At 36.9% G+C, this 14036-nt stretch overlaps 1 protein-coding gene across 1 annotated transcript; it reads right to left on the reverse strand.

Moving 5' to 3' along the window:
* Positions 1-210: 210 nt before the first annotated feature.
* On the reverse strand, positions 211-10806 carry LOC145980591 (uncharacterized). Its single transcript, XM_083113629.1, has 2 exons — positions 10719-10806; positions 211-2230 (listed from the first exon to the last, which is right to left on the reverse strand). The coding sequence occupies exon 2, from the start codon at positions 2226-2228 to the stop codon at positions 447-449; it is 1782 nt and encodes a 593-aa protein (XP_082969755.1). The 5' UTR covers positions 2229-2230; positions 10719-10806; the 3' UTR covers positions 211-446.
* Positions 10807-14036: the final 3230 nt, after the last annotated feature.

Here is a 14036-nt window from a genome sequence, read left to right on the forward strand (position 1 = left end):
GAAATACTTCCAATGAACGTACACAACAAGAAAAGCATAGTCTTGTATTTCAATAGATAAGATTACCCAACCACTTGTAATGCATATTGCACTCCGAGCAAATGAAACCACAAACGTTTCCATAAATATTATAAGTTACTGAATTTCAATACGCCAATAAATTCAAGGAATCAGTCAATTTTATACTGAGCACTTTTATTGCTTATATCATATTTATTACATACATACTCACACAAGATTTGCGCATATTTTAGCTGGAAAATTGATTTTGCTTACTTGTATCAAATTCATGAAAATACCATTACCACATGCAGAGTACTATTGAAGCTATACATGCAAATTATTTACAAATTCAGAGTATGTAACAGTAAGTGCATATTCACAAGATCATGACATTCTTATGTTTGAAACAAAACATCTACTTCAAATTTTCTCCTTGTTTTTGGTTATGCTGCTGGAGGAGTAGAAGTAACTTTGACAACCTTAGCTCCGTTGCTTCTGCTACCTCGTTTGAAAAATGAGAAAAGGAAGCACAAGAAGTTGTAGAAAAATCCATGATTTTCTTCCTCTTCCACTGCGTCCTGAATTTCCACATTCATTCCTTCCTCTGCATCTTCTTCTAATACATCGTCCTCACCGTCCTCCTCCTCATCATCAGCATCTATTTCAACCGCGAAAGCATAGTCTGATCCATCTTCACTTTCCTCTGTTTCCTCAGAAACCAAGGTTTCTTCACTTTCCTCTGTTTCCTCAGAAACCGAGGTTTCTTCACTTTCTTCTTCCATCACCTCCACAACTTCACATTCTTCACATCCAGCAAATAATGCATATTCAACAGCATCACTTTTGGCACATTCTTCTTCACCATTCAACTTTTCTTCATAATCATCTTCGAATTCATCTACTTGCTTCTCATTCTCGCCTTCATCTTCCTTATCATCTACATCTTTTTCATTGTCGGGTTCACCACTTTCTTCCTTATCTTTAGCTTCTTCATCTTCAGTGTCTTCTTCTTCATCTTCTTTCTCATTTCCTACATCGGTTTTTTCTTCATCATTATCTTCGTTCTTCTCCTTTCCATCGTCATCATATATTTCACCTTCGAATTCTCTCTCATTCTCTTCATCATTTATCCCTTCTTCATCATCTTCGTCCACGTTCTCCACTTCTGCCTTCTCCTGATTCTCATCTTCAATGTCCTCTTCATCTCTCGCATCTGTCTGTTCTTCTTCTTGCTCGTTCTCCTCATCACCATTGTCTTCTTTTGCTTCTTCAGTCTCGATCTCTCCATTCACCTTTTCCTTTGGCATCTTCTTTGGTTCCTTTACGGAATTAGAGGTCATATTTTCTTGTTTCTGCTTCTCCATTGTCTCCTTGAACAATAATGTATTATTACCTTTCTTGTCGAGTAAGTAGACCTTCTTCTCTTCAACTTCTTCATTTTCATCATTTATCCCTTTCTCACCCTCTTCCTCCACGTGATTTTCTTTTGCCTTGCCTTGACCTTGATCTTCTATTCCAATCTCTTCATCTTCCCCATGTTTCTGTTCTTCTTCTTGTCCCTTCTTCTTCTCTTCATTCACAGCTTTCTTATCATTATTATCCTCTTCAGCATTTTCATTCTCGCTCTCTCCATCTTCCTCCTCCTTCGGTATCTTTGATTTCTTTCCGGAAACAGAGGTCACATCTTCATCCTTCTCTTCTTTCTGCTCCTCCGCCATCTTCTTGAAGTGCTTCTTGTCTGGTAAATAGACCGTCTCCTTCTCTTCAACTTCTTTCTCCGTCTCATCATTTATCCCTTTCTCATCATCTTCCTCCACGTCCTTTTCTTCATCTTCTATGTCCAAATCTACATCTTCTACGTCCATATCTTCATCTTCCCCACATTTATCTTCTTCTTGCTCCTTCTTCTCATCTTCATTCACAGCTTCCTTATATTCATTGTACTCTTCTGCACCTTCATCCTCACTCTCTCCATATTCCTCTTCCTTTGGCACCTTCTTTGATTCCTTTTCGGAAACAGAGGCCACATCTACCTCCCCCTCTTCTTTCTGCTTCTCCGATGTCTCCTTGAAGCATTTTTTGTCTGGTAAATAGACTCTAATAAAATTACCCACGACGTTTACAACTTTAGGTGAAAGCGGATGTTCCTCTTCCACTTCTTCCTGAGGCTGCATTGGATCATGGCGTGCCCCTTCATTCATCTCTGTTAGCTTGGAACTGGACATGTCTGCAAGAATAAAATAACACACAAAATTGTAATAAACCAAAAGGAATGACAAAGGAACAGATTTATTAATGTAATCAATTGTATCATTTCAAAATACAGCAAAAATATTAAGGGTTGGTCCAACGGAAAGTTTTGGAACTGCCCCTATTTTGAATTTATGGCCTTCTGAATTATTTGTAGACCGCCTTAAAAACACATTCTTGCCTTCGTTAAAAAATCCAAACTTAACTCTGATTTTTAGAAATAAAAAGATGATTTTTCAAGTAGGTCAGTTACAAGTTTCTAAGAATAGAATTATATTACCGCTCAGAATTTAGTCCACTTTATGCACAGTAGGGCTAATTGGGACTGGACATACAGTTTAAAGTTGGATCCATTTATTTATTTATTTATTTACGACTTTGTTTACTATTTTGTTTAAGTATAAATACCATATCATGAATATCCGAATAAAATCCAAATCGTACATATAGCGTAAGGTTGTGGTGCGCCACGAAAGTATGTAATTAGCTTCCTGCCTCGTTGAGGAGCGGTACAAGTGTAGGTCACGGCATTATTTTTTATTTTTTTATATTTTTGTCACATAACGTCGTTTCCTTGCCACTTTTGTCTAAATGCGACGATGATAATTAGTGATGATTAGATTAAACTAATGAAAGGACACACATAACTCCCATGCACAGTTTTCTTTTTTTATAAAAAAAGAGCACAAAGCCACTTGCGGTCGATCTGCTTCAAAAAAAATTGCTAAAGAAAACGAGTTAATCTTGTATGCACAGAGGATAAAACTCGTTTGGAATGACCAAAACTAGTTACTCGTAACCAAATATTTTTTTAAAAAAAATAAGCGACAAACAAATTATTGTTCAACAGAACCGAATTCTTTCTTTCTTTTCCTAGTCGTGCTCATTTGCTTAGAGATGCCAAAAAACTTAGTCAAAATTAGCAAACTTAGTAATGTTTTTGTTTACGATTGCCAAAAAACTTAACCAAACGTGTTTTGTTAATTCAAACAAATCTTTTTTTTCTAGTGTGTTTTAAGGCTTTACACACAAATCAGATTCAAAATAGCTACAATAAACTATTCTAACTACAAAACAAGGGGCTTTCGGAAACTACCCGTTCTATTGTTGAGAAATAAGCGTGGTACTACATACTTTATCTCCCAACGGAATACCAATAACAACTTTCTTGCGTATGTAATTGTAGTCTTTAATTTAAAGATTTAAGACAGCAAAGATATGAGGGCACCAAGCATGTGATTTAATGGAGTTCTTTCTTTCTTTATTTTCATGGACTTTTATTTTACTAATTTATGTCATTAATCTCGATTTAGTTTCGAATTTGGTCAATTCTTGTGTGGACTTTCATTAGAATTGGTTAATTTTTTTTTTTTTGTTTTATGTTTGGAAAATACTTTCTGCGTATTTGCTACAAGAGGACATATTTCCAACCGTCCCCTTTTGTTAATAATATGAATTTGTCTTTAGTCATAAATTCCTTTCATTTATATTATGTATTTATGCTTGTTCTATCCCCAAAACTCGTCAATTAAACAATTCTGAACATATCGAAACCATGACAAGATTTTTTTAAGAGCTCACATTAAAGTAGGATCAGGTCAACTAAAATGTGTCCAAAAGTGTACATAGGAGGATTAAATGGGGTTTATTTATTTATTTACGACTTTGTTTGCATGGCAAAGTTAAGGCATTAATGTCTTCTCTTCCACTTAACCATTAATTACAGTGGTCAATTGTTTTTCTTTACAGTTAATTGTATACAATTACAAAATGAAAAACATATAAATGAAAATAAAGTATTAAAAGAAAAATAAGGTAATGAAAGTAAAATAAAAATAAAATGAAAGCAATACAATTTGTATACGTTCCTCCATGGAACGGTGCTGTATGAACTTCAGCGGATGTTATTCGATACTTCTATTAGTTCCGCTAAATAAAGTGAAGTGAGGTTAACATATGTTTCATAAGTCGAACTTTACGTATATGTGACACTGCATGTTCAATATCTGGAGATACAAGAACTCATGCTACCCGAAGGCGTAGTGATAACGTTGTGGCTTTGTAATCAAGGGGTGTCAGGTTAGATTCCCGTTGCAAACACATTTTACAGTGGTTCGGATCCCGCTTGAAACTGTAGGTCAAATTTTCATTAGCCTATCGGAGCATAAAGCAGACTATACTCTGTCCCTGGTATGTCTGGAGCAAGCGAACGAAACAAGTATCTGCGCAAGTAGTGACTCGAGATGAGCTCTACCAATGAACACGTGCGAGGGAACGGATTTGCGTGGAGGGGGAAACGACTGCAGCTACTAGCCTTTGCAACAGCGTATACTGCTCTCTCTCCCTCTCTCTCCCTTTCTCCCTTTACTGCGCGGCCTTGCTTTACAGATTCCCGGAATAGAGTATAGAAACAAACTTTGATATATTTTTATAAGAACTCATAGACAGCTGCACCTCGTATCACCCGTTAATTGTCACATTTTCTATTCCATGAGTTCATTATTCATCCTCAACATCCTCTCATTGACCTTGAGAGATGTAAAAGTGGTCTGAAATTAGAAATAGAAATGTATTGGTGATTGGCCTTTACCCAGTTTGGTGTGCAACGTTACCGACCTCGCGGCGAAGGGGTTATAACATCGAGCTACGACGCCAGAGATCCCGGGATCAAATCCCGACCTGACCATGGGTGTTCTTTGTGAGTCTCCCTTCATTAATTTCATCATATCATCACTCATCATCCTTAGCCTCCCCGATGGCGTAGTGGTAACGTCGTCGCCTTGTAATCAAGTGGGGTTCGATAACAGGTGGAGGCATATTGCACAGTAGTTCGGATCTCACTTTAAACTGTAGGTCAAGTCCCGGTTAACCTTTCTGTGCATAAAGTGGACTTAAAAAACAACATTTCATCACTCGTCCTCATCTTCGTGATTAGCCAAAAGTGGCAGAAAAGCGAAATAAAATAAACCAAAGCAATCAATCAATCAGATGATGTGCAACATTGAGCAATCCAATGCACACCCCCTGAAGAAGACATTAATTCGCCATTGTTCCACAAAATATGTGGCGGGGGTTACCTTGGGTTGTGAATATCAAGGAAACAATGAATGACGATAGACCCACAGAAATGTAGGAGGCTAAAAAGATAACAGCCGGTCACCCGGCACCTGTGCCAGCTCGTACATGTCAACAACGCTGTTGATACATTCTTGCGTAATGGTTCACTGCTTGCAGGAAATAATTCCCCTTATCAGTAATCTATTGAGTACTTGGGTTACGCGATTCATTATTCTCATTCGCGAGCTATGCTAATAAAAGTGGCATTGATTTGCCTCCTATTCGTTATTGCATTGTTAACACGAGAACCTATGCGATTATTATTGCCACAAAAAATCTATTTACAGAACCAGTAGAGCTCAAGCTCATACCAATAAAATTTTGCATGTTTCACGAAAATGCGGCTCATGTCTCCAACTGCAAATACAACCTTCGTGAACGTCAATTTCCTTTTGCATTAGGTAATGATCTTTCTTGTTACATTCAATAATTTTTTTTGGAATGCGTTTCCAAATTTTTGACCGAACGAAAGGTTGATTGATTCATTGAGTTTGTTTTTTAAGCGCATTTTATGCACATTATGCTAATCGGGACTGGACCTGCAGTTTAAAGTTGGATACGAACCACTGTGTGACTCCACAGGGTATCGAACCAGGGACCCCTTGATTACAAGGCGACGACGTTACCACCACGCCACTGAGGAGGCCCTCCGAACGAAAGGATAAGTTGAGAACAGGCTCTTATCCTAAAACCCGGTGAAGGCACATTGAACAATGGTTCGGGTCCGACTTTAAACTGTAGGTCCAGTCCCGATCAGCGTATTTTCGCAAGAAGTGGACTTAAAAGCAACAATCTAATCATTCTTATCTAAAATGTCATGGATTGGAAGCCGTTTTCGTCCATCCTTATTACTTCCCGGTTTTCCTCAGCAACTCAAGGCGAATGCTGTGGAACGCTACCCTTTATTTCCTTGATCATTTCTCCTCTCATTTTACATGTCGCGGTTACATTGTAGGTGCAAAAAATGCAATGTTAAGCAACACAACCGATCAAGCTCTCATTAGCTAAACTTTATGGCACAACAGCCCCTTAGGACCAGAACCTGCCAAGCGGATTTTCATCGGGTCAGCGCATCAAATCCCATCGCCGCTGTTTTTCTTTCTTTTCTGAACGAAGTACGTTACTATTGTTTTCAAGTGGCCGATTATCCTCACGATGTTGGGTCAACGCCGAAATTTTGGAACGTCCATCGGGGATCTAACCCAGGGCCGCTTGCACCAACGGCAAGAGCGCTAACCAATCGGCTACGTAGGAATCGAGAGACATGATAATTCTCGAAATTATTTGGCTGTTAACCTTGCATTAGTTGATTAGTTGATTATTATAACAATCGAAAAACATCGTCTAATAAACCTGTTTCACTACAAAACAAATGTAGCAGCTTCGTTCTTCCAAGCTAATCAAATCTATATATAGCAAATTGTATATTTGATCTTTATCTCCTATTGTAAAATGTTGTTTCTTAGTTACATTTCAGAACACCAAGTTAACGATATATCGAATTTCAGCATACCAAATTAAAAATCAAATAGTTAATATGTCTTATTTAACCATAAATTTCATTTTTCTAAAATTTAAATGTATATTATAAATATACAGGATTTTGTCTAATTAGTGACTCTCAAGTCTCGGTCTGGACATAAGTGTTTCTTGTAAATGTCTCTTAATCAATTTACTTTAATTATCATTTATCATTATGGTCGCAATTAGTCAAGTGTGGCAAAAAGGGATCTAAAAAGTACACGATCAAAGTGCTAATTACCATAAGCTATCAGCATAACGTATTTCATTTCCGAAATACAACGTTAAAAGAAGTTGTGTTTTTATTTCTTTTAATTTTTCTGGTAAGTTCTTTTCCGAATTAGATGAACGATTAGTGTACAAATTGAATATCTTAGTTCTAAAAATCAAATGCGTTTATTATGGCGAGCACTCATTCCAGTGTTTTTTCTTAGTTTCATTAATTTCCATTGGAATTAAAATAAAGAACTTTTTAGCTTGCAAGATTTGGAAGGCTGACATAATGATTTAGTATGAGTTTGGTTTTTCTTTATTTTAAATCCACTTTATGCACGGATAGGTTAGTCCGGACTGTATCTACGGTTTAAAGTAGGATCCGAACCACTCTGTGCCTCGGTCGAGTATCGAATCCGGGATCCCTTGATTACATAATGATTTAATGCATTCGTACATTTCGCCACCCATTGGAGACAAATTGCACAGTGGTTCGGATTCCACTTTAAACTGTAGGTCCAGTCGCGATTAGCCTATCTGCGCACAGGGAGGATTTATAAAATTTTGGCCTATAGGCTATCCCTTGTTTTGGACCCTGCCGACATGATGATAATAATAATAATAATAATAATAATTATTATTATTATTATTATTATTATTATTATTATTATTATTATTGTATTAACATCATCTGAATTAGCCTAAGTTACAAGAATGCCAATTTCCACATTCATAATTTCTAAATTAAAGAACGAACTTAATATGAAGGTTTAATTTCCTGAAACTTCGTACTTGATTATATATCAACAGTATAAACTATGTGACCTATTGATCAGCAGGAATCACGATTTTTATTCGACTAATATTTATCGAAAAAAAAATCAACTAAAAGCTTCGACATGTTAAAATTAAAAATAGATTGTCAGAAATGTAAATTCCCTTTATGCCAAATAGGTTAATCAGGGCTAGACCTACATTTTAAAATATGCAATGTTCCACCACCGGAATCGAACTGGATCCACTTTGATTACAAATGTATGTTAATTTTCGATCAATGACTAATTCATTTATGCTAAAATCTGCTGTTCTGAAGAAACTAACATCCTTTTCGCCAACCGCTAGACATACATTCTCTAGGATTGGAAGAAGAAACTATTACCTCTCTCCCTAAATAGCAGAAATCTATTCTCTAGGCTCAGCTCCCTCAATAGCAAAAATCCCTAAGGTTGAGCTAGGAAACTAACCAATCTTAGCACCAAACTAGAAAGCCTTAAGTTAGTGTGTGGAAACGTCTTCATCACTGCCAAAGTACTGGAAATAAACTCCCTAAAAATATGTGAAAATTAATATATTTTCTCCATACTCAAGAAACACGCTTAAACTCACTTCGAGTGAGGAAATTCGTCCTTTTCCCCACCGGAAACAGAAATACACTGCCTAATTTTGAGTAAGAAGTTCATCCTTATATCTCTCAAGAGAGGAAATGCTCTCAATCTGATTTTTTTATTGAATTTGAAATTTTTGGGTGCGTCAGCAGTGAGGCTATTTTGCGCCCGTCACATTATTCGGGATTCCGCCTCTTACATAACTAAACTCAGCACGTATAAGGACAAAACACAGGACAATGCACACACAGTTCTACAGATGATTATACTGGCCGTAGGTCCAGACGCCAGAGCCTCGTTAGTCTGCAAAATTCAGTCCAGGGTCCCTCTCATCTGAAACAGGGGTAAACTGGTGGAGACCGTTATGGCGGTTAGGATACCGCCTCCACTTTCTTATGCAAATGGTAGAATATTATTATAAAATTCTTAAGTGAGCTTATGTGCCGAAATATTAGAAATTAATCTGTGAATAAATATTGAAATATCGGTTTAAACTGTTACGGATATGTTTGGTTGACTTCCTGTTTTAAGTCCATTTTATGCACAGATAGGCTAATCTCGACTGGAGCAACAGTTTAAAGTAGAATGTGAACCACCGCGTGTCTCTTCAGGGTATCGAACCTGGAACTCCTTGTTTACAAGGCAACGACGCTACCACGACGCCAACGAGTAGGCTTAGAGATACGAATAGGTAAACACGAATCAAACATCCCTATAAAGATACAGGAAAAGATACTTGTATGTTACCAACGTAGTCGCTATCTCCGAATGAATTTCATATTTTAAATGGAAAGGTGGGTAGGCTAGTATTTCACGGAAAACAGGATGGTATGCTTAATATGAACCTGTTTCATTTATGCTTCTTGAACCAACCGTCCTGAACTCCTGAGCCAACCAACCACGGAATCAAACCCGAGTCTCCCATGTGACAATCGGACACCTTACTGACTACACAAACCTTTAGTTCTATGACTTGGACATATTATTTTATCTGCATGTTGTTAGCAGGAGTTTTGTAATGGAGGATATGTTCGTAAAATTAGGACAACTTTGTGCCTATCGTGCAAAGCTGAGAAGGTTACTCCGGCTTTCAAAAATAGTATATCAGATTCTTGAAAATTTGGTAATGTACAGTCATAGCTGTAGTGTTGCCCACGAGACGAGACTTTGGCCTGTCTCGTCTCATGGAAATGCTGTGAAATGCTGGGTCGTCTCGAAAATATTCGTTTGTCTCGGGGCACATGATCAATCTCGTCTCGTCTCGAATTTTTAAAAGCCTGTCCCGTCTCGTCCCGTGGGCAACACTAATAGCTAGTAAATAAAACTGACTATATTTTACCAAAAGTTAACTAATTCGACTCCCTATTTTCCGCCTTTATATACTAATTGCGACGATGAAGATTAAGAATAATTACAGGATATTAATGAAGGGATCATAAGCGTCAACTTTGGGAGAACAAGGCACTTTCCGCCCACGTAAAATTCAAGAAGTCACATACACACACACACACACACACACACACACACACACACACACACACACACACACACATATATATATATATATATATATATATATATATAATTTTTTACGGAAACGGGTCAATTGAAGCTTATAACTAGTGCTCAAAGTGAAAATTCATAGCAAGGAGATGCTTGTCGAGTTGGGGGGGGGGGTACTTGTATGGATCAACATGGAGGCAATGCTGTAGGCTATGCAAATTTTCCTAGCTGGAAGGAAGCTTAATGAGGATTTTCTTAACTGGAGGCACAGCATCTCCCGCATTCCTTTGACTTCGATCACTGGTTACATACAACCTCACTAACACACACACATGGGCATGAGGTTACGTCGTTAGAATAAAGCCTTTTTCACACACCTTGTCGTATAACACGTGCTGCCTGGAAGCGCGCTACAAGCTAGAAACCTACAACAATTAACTGGAGGAACACACTGGGGTATCGAATTCTATCTGACTCGCGGCAAGTAAAGTCAAAAGTTTCAAACTACCATAACCTCTAGATCGAAGCTAGAAGATGCATATATTGTTTTTATTTACACTTCGTTTATACAAATGTTATTGTTTTTTTTACGGAATTTATCTTTATCCAGCTCGTCTTTGCGTCAAGGTGAGAAGGTAGGCAAAAACAGTTCTATGTGTAACAAAGAGTTAATAAACAAATGTTATTACAGTATTAACATTTAAATCAAGTCATTAACATGCTTACCTAATAGAAGTAGCGAAAACAGTTCCGCGGGTCTTTCTTCCTTCACTTCTACACCTGCTATGCACTTGCACACCACACCTACTATCCAAGCGAGTGCAATGCGTTCTAGCGCCACTACCAAGACAATACAAAGTCCACGAGCGCTTGGTCCGGCCTTCTTACGTATTACAATGAGTGACACATAGGCATTGCTATTATGGCAGGCGAGGGTGGTGACACCTATCAGCGTATCTAAAATACACTGTAAGTTGGGGTTCTACAAGCGCAAATGTGCATATATATTTTTTATTTATTTATTTCACCGCGGTCTTCTTATGATTCATGATTCCAGGATTTATATTATTTTCCGTATTCATCTTTGCTCGTCTTCGCCACAATTTAAGTTTTTACAAATTTATTGCACTTCTACACCTTTGAAACCTTACTTCATTGACGTTCGTCGACACATGAGCTTTTCGTATTGGCCGACAAATTGTGTAATTTCACGTTTAACTTTCTAGATCAATTATAACTTTTTAGATAACTTAGAAAGTTTTCAACATTAGGATGCAATACCAACATTTTCCTTAATATTGAAAACGAGCTCTAAAAACAACAGAAAAGATAGAAAGCCCAATTTTCATTCCTTTGTCATCGTGAAATTCCCCCTCTCTTTAATTAATGAATTACATTTACTGTTCAGTACTATATGCCTTTTGAAACTTCTTTGATGGGCACAATACCTAAAGTTGTAGACTCCCACAGAAAATTTTGTAAGGGGGAAAACTAGAAATGAAATATATTGAAGTCTGCGTGATACCATCTGTACAAGTTTTGGGTTTGATTCAGGATTGTGTTACTTTAGTTGTTTATAACTATTATTATGTTGGGCAATCCAATGACTTAAATAATATCACGTTTTAATCTTTTCTTTTTGAAAATTATCTGTCCAGTATGAGGCCAAGAGTCCCGTGTTCGAATCCCGGCCTGGATAGATGGTTTTCTTTGTGAGTATCCCTTCACTAATTCCATCTTACTATCACCCATCATCATCGTCGCGATTAGCCAAAAGTGGAAGAAAAGCATCTGATGAGCATCTGGGTACCACCAGGTTCGAATCCCGGGGCAGGTGATCTGGACCAGGAATTTTTTCCAGTCATTTCCCTGTTTCTGCGATGCTCTAAGGCCCATCCAGCCTCGTTTCAATTGCTACATGGGGGCAACCCTGCGGGGTAAAGGCGGCCTGGCGTGATGCTGATCACATCATCCCAACTATGGGCGAGATGAAGAATATGTGGAGCTCTACCTCCACATCACCACATATGTCTTCATGGCATGTGTGCACATGGACAGGGGTACCTGTCCTTACAGACATTATCAATGATCTTATTTTCTTCGTGTGCAATAATTTTATTTTATTCATATGTTCAGAATAACTATCAGCATTCATTATGTTAAAAACGAATAAACTGCAAAATGGCAATAACTCGTATAGTTTTTTTAAAAAAGTATTAAAAACGCACAGATATATTTTTATATATAATTTGAAAATAACATCTAAATGTACATAATGAAAATAATATTGTAATTGTTAATATAATTAATGCACATCTGTATGTACAGTGAGATGTTTAAAAATATTAATTGGAAACTGTTTAAATGAATTATTAACCAGTTTACTATTAGTCAATGACATCCATAATCAATAGTTATTATTAAGATTACAGTTATTTGAATTTTACTATCCTCGGGCTACTGAATGTTGAACACCTCCCATTATTTTCCTATCAATACGGCCATGCCTCAAGCTGTTGCGCTCTGTTCTAAACAAAAATCATTCAGAAACCCTGAAACAAAATATAAGTATTAAATCTGGAAATCTCGCTCGAACAATTATCTGAAGTGTGAAAGGTTTCTCTGAGATATTTTGGTTACGGGTAAGATTCGAAAATGTATAGTTTAATTTTCTTCTCCGAATTTTTATAAATTAACTTATTAGGTCAATAACTTTACAATCATTATAGTTTTATTATTTTATTAATTTCAACTTAACCATTGAATACGTTTGCTTTTCTAGTTCGCTTTTTTTAAATCTACTTTGTGCACAGATAGGCTAATCGGGACTGGAGATACAGTTTAGAATGGGATCTCAATCCATTCTAGATTTCAGTACTGTGTATGAAAGTGGCTTATTTGAGAATACACAAAAGAAATATCTTCCATATTTGTATTTCAGATTTAAATTGTTTTGATAATTTTATAGCTTTGAAAATCTTTTGAACAAACTAAAACTTGGATCACTTCATTGGAAGAGACATAAATAATCACAAGTTCGTTGCGAAAATCTTAGAAGGTGATTAATTTGTCCCCGAACTATTATCCAAAATATCTATACGAGCTACACCTTATATTATAAGGACCAACAACATTTCAGTAACAACCTGTAAAAATATAACAATAATGATTTTCTAAATATTATTGTCAACCATTATGCCCATAATGATTATTTTAGCCGTTTCTAAGTATCACTCTCTATTTTAATATATTTTAAGGTACCTTTTATGTATTTTGTATTGCTCTGACACACTATTTATGTACAGTCTTGTCAAATTTATACTTTGAATTTGTAACATGAACTGAACACTCCTGTATGAACTGCTGTATCAAGTTCTTCAGCAGAATAATATAAGTACAAATAAATAAAGTGCCTCAATCTGGTATCGAACTCGGGCACCTTGATAACAAGGCGGAGACGTTACCACTACATAATCGTTGAGGTCCATGACCATCGAGCGTTGTAAGGGGCGACCTTCTAGTAAGGCACCCAAAAGTCAACCTCACTTTCGCCGGCAACGGCTTTTTGCAATCCAACGAGGCTCTGGCGCCTGAACCTTTGTAAGGTTGTGTTGTCCTGTGTTGGTTCTTCTGTGTATAAGTGCCCCTTTGGAGCCTCCTCTTTGACTTAGATAAGGAGATGTTAGTCCTCAGACACAGTATAGTTTTTGTTCTTGTTGAGTATTGAATGAGCTTAATTAAAAATTGAGTAAAGAAGTATTAACAGGCATATTTTATTTTCTTGTTAGGGGCCTGTCCTCAATTTTGTTTTGGTTAAGGGGTCTAGTCCCGTATTGCGTACCGGTAAAAGGTAGCCTATGTGGTGATGTTCCTATACTATAAAAATCAATCAATCAATCATAACCATTGAATGCTATTTAAGCAAAAACAAATAATTAAAAAATGATATTGGCAATCATTGATTGATTGATTGATTTCTCCTTTTTTTACTTCGCCTTTTGTGCCACTTGTGGCTCGTTCTGGATGGCGCTGATTGAACTCATC

This window comes from Lepisma saccharinum, chromosome 2, assembly GCF_977018435.1.
Source record: "Lepisma saccharinum chromosome 2, izLepSacc3.1, whole genome shotgun sequence".
In the NCBI taxonomy this organism is placed as follows: Eukaryota; Metazoa; Arthropoda; class Insecta; order Zygentoma; family Lepismatidae; genus Lepisma; species Lepisma saccharinum.

Excerpts from the sequence above, each read along its gene's own strand:
- LOC145980591 (XM_083113629.1), bottom strand. The coding sequence starts at position 2,228 with ATGTCCAGTTCCAAGCTAACAGAGATGAATGAAGGGGCACGCCATGAT.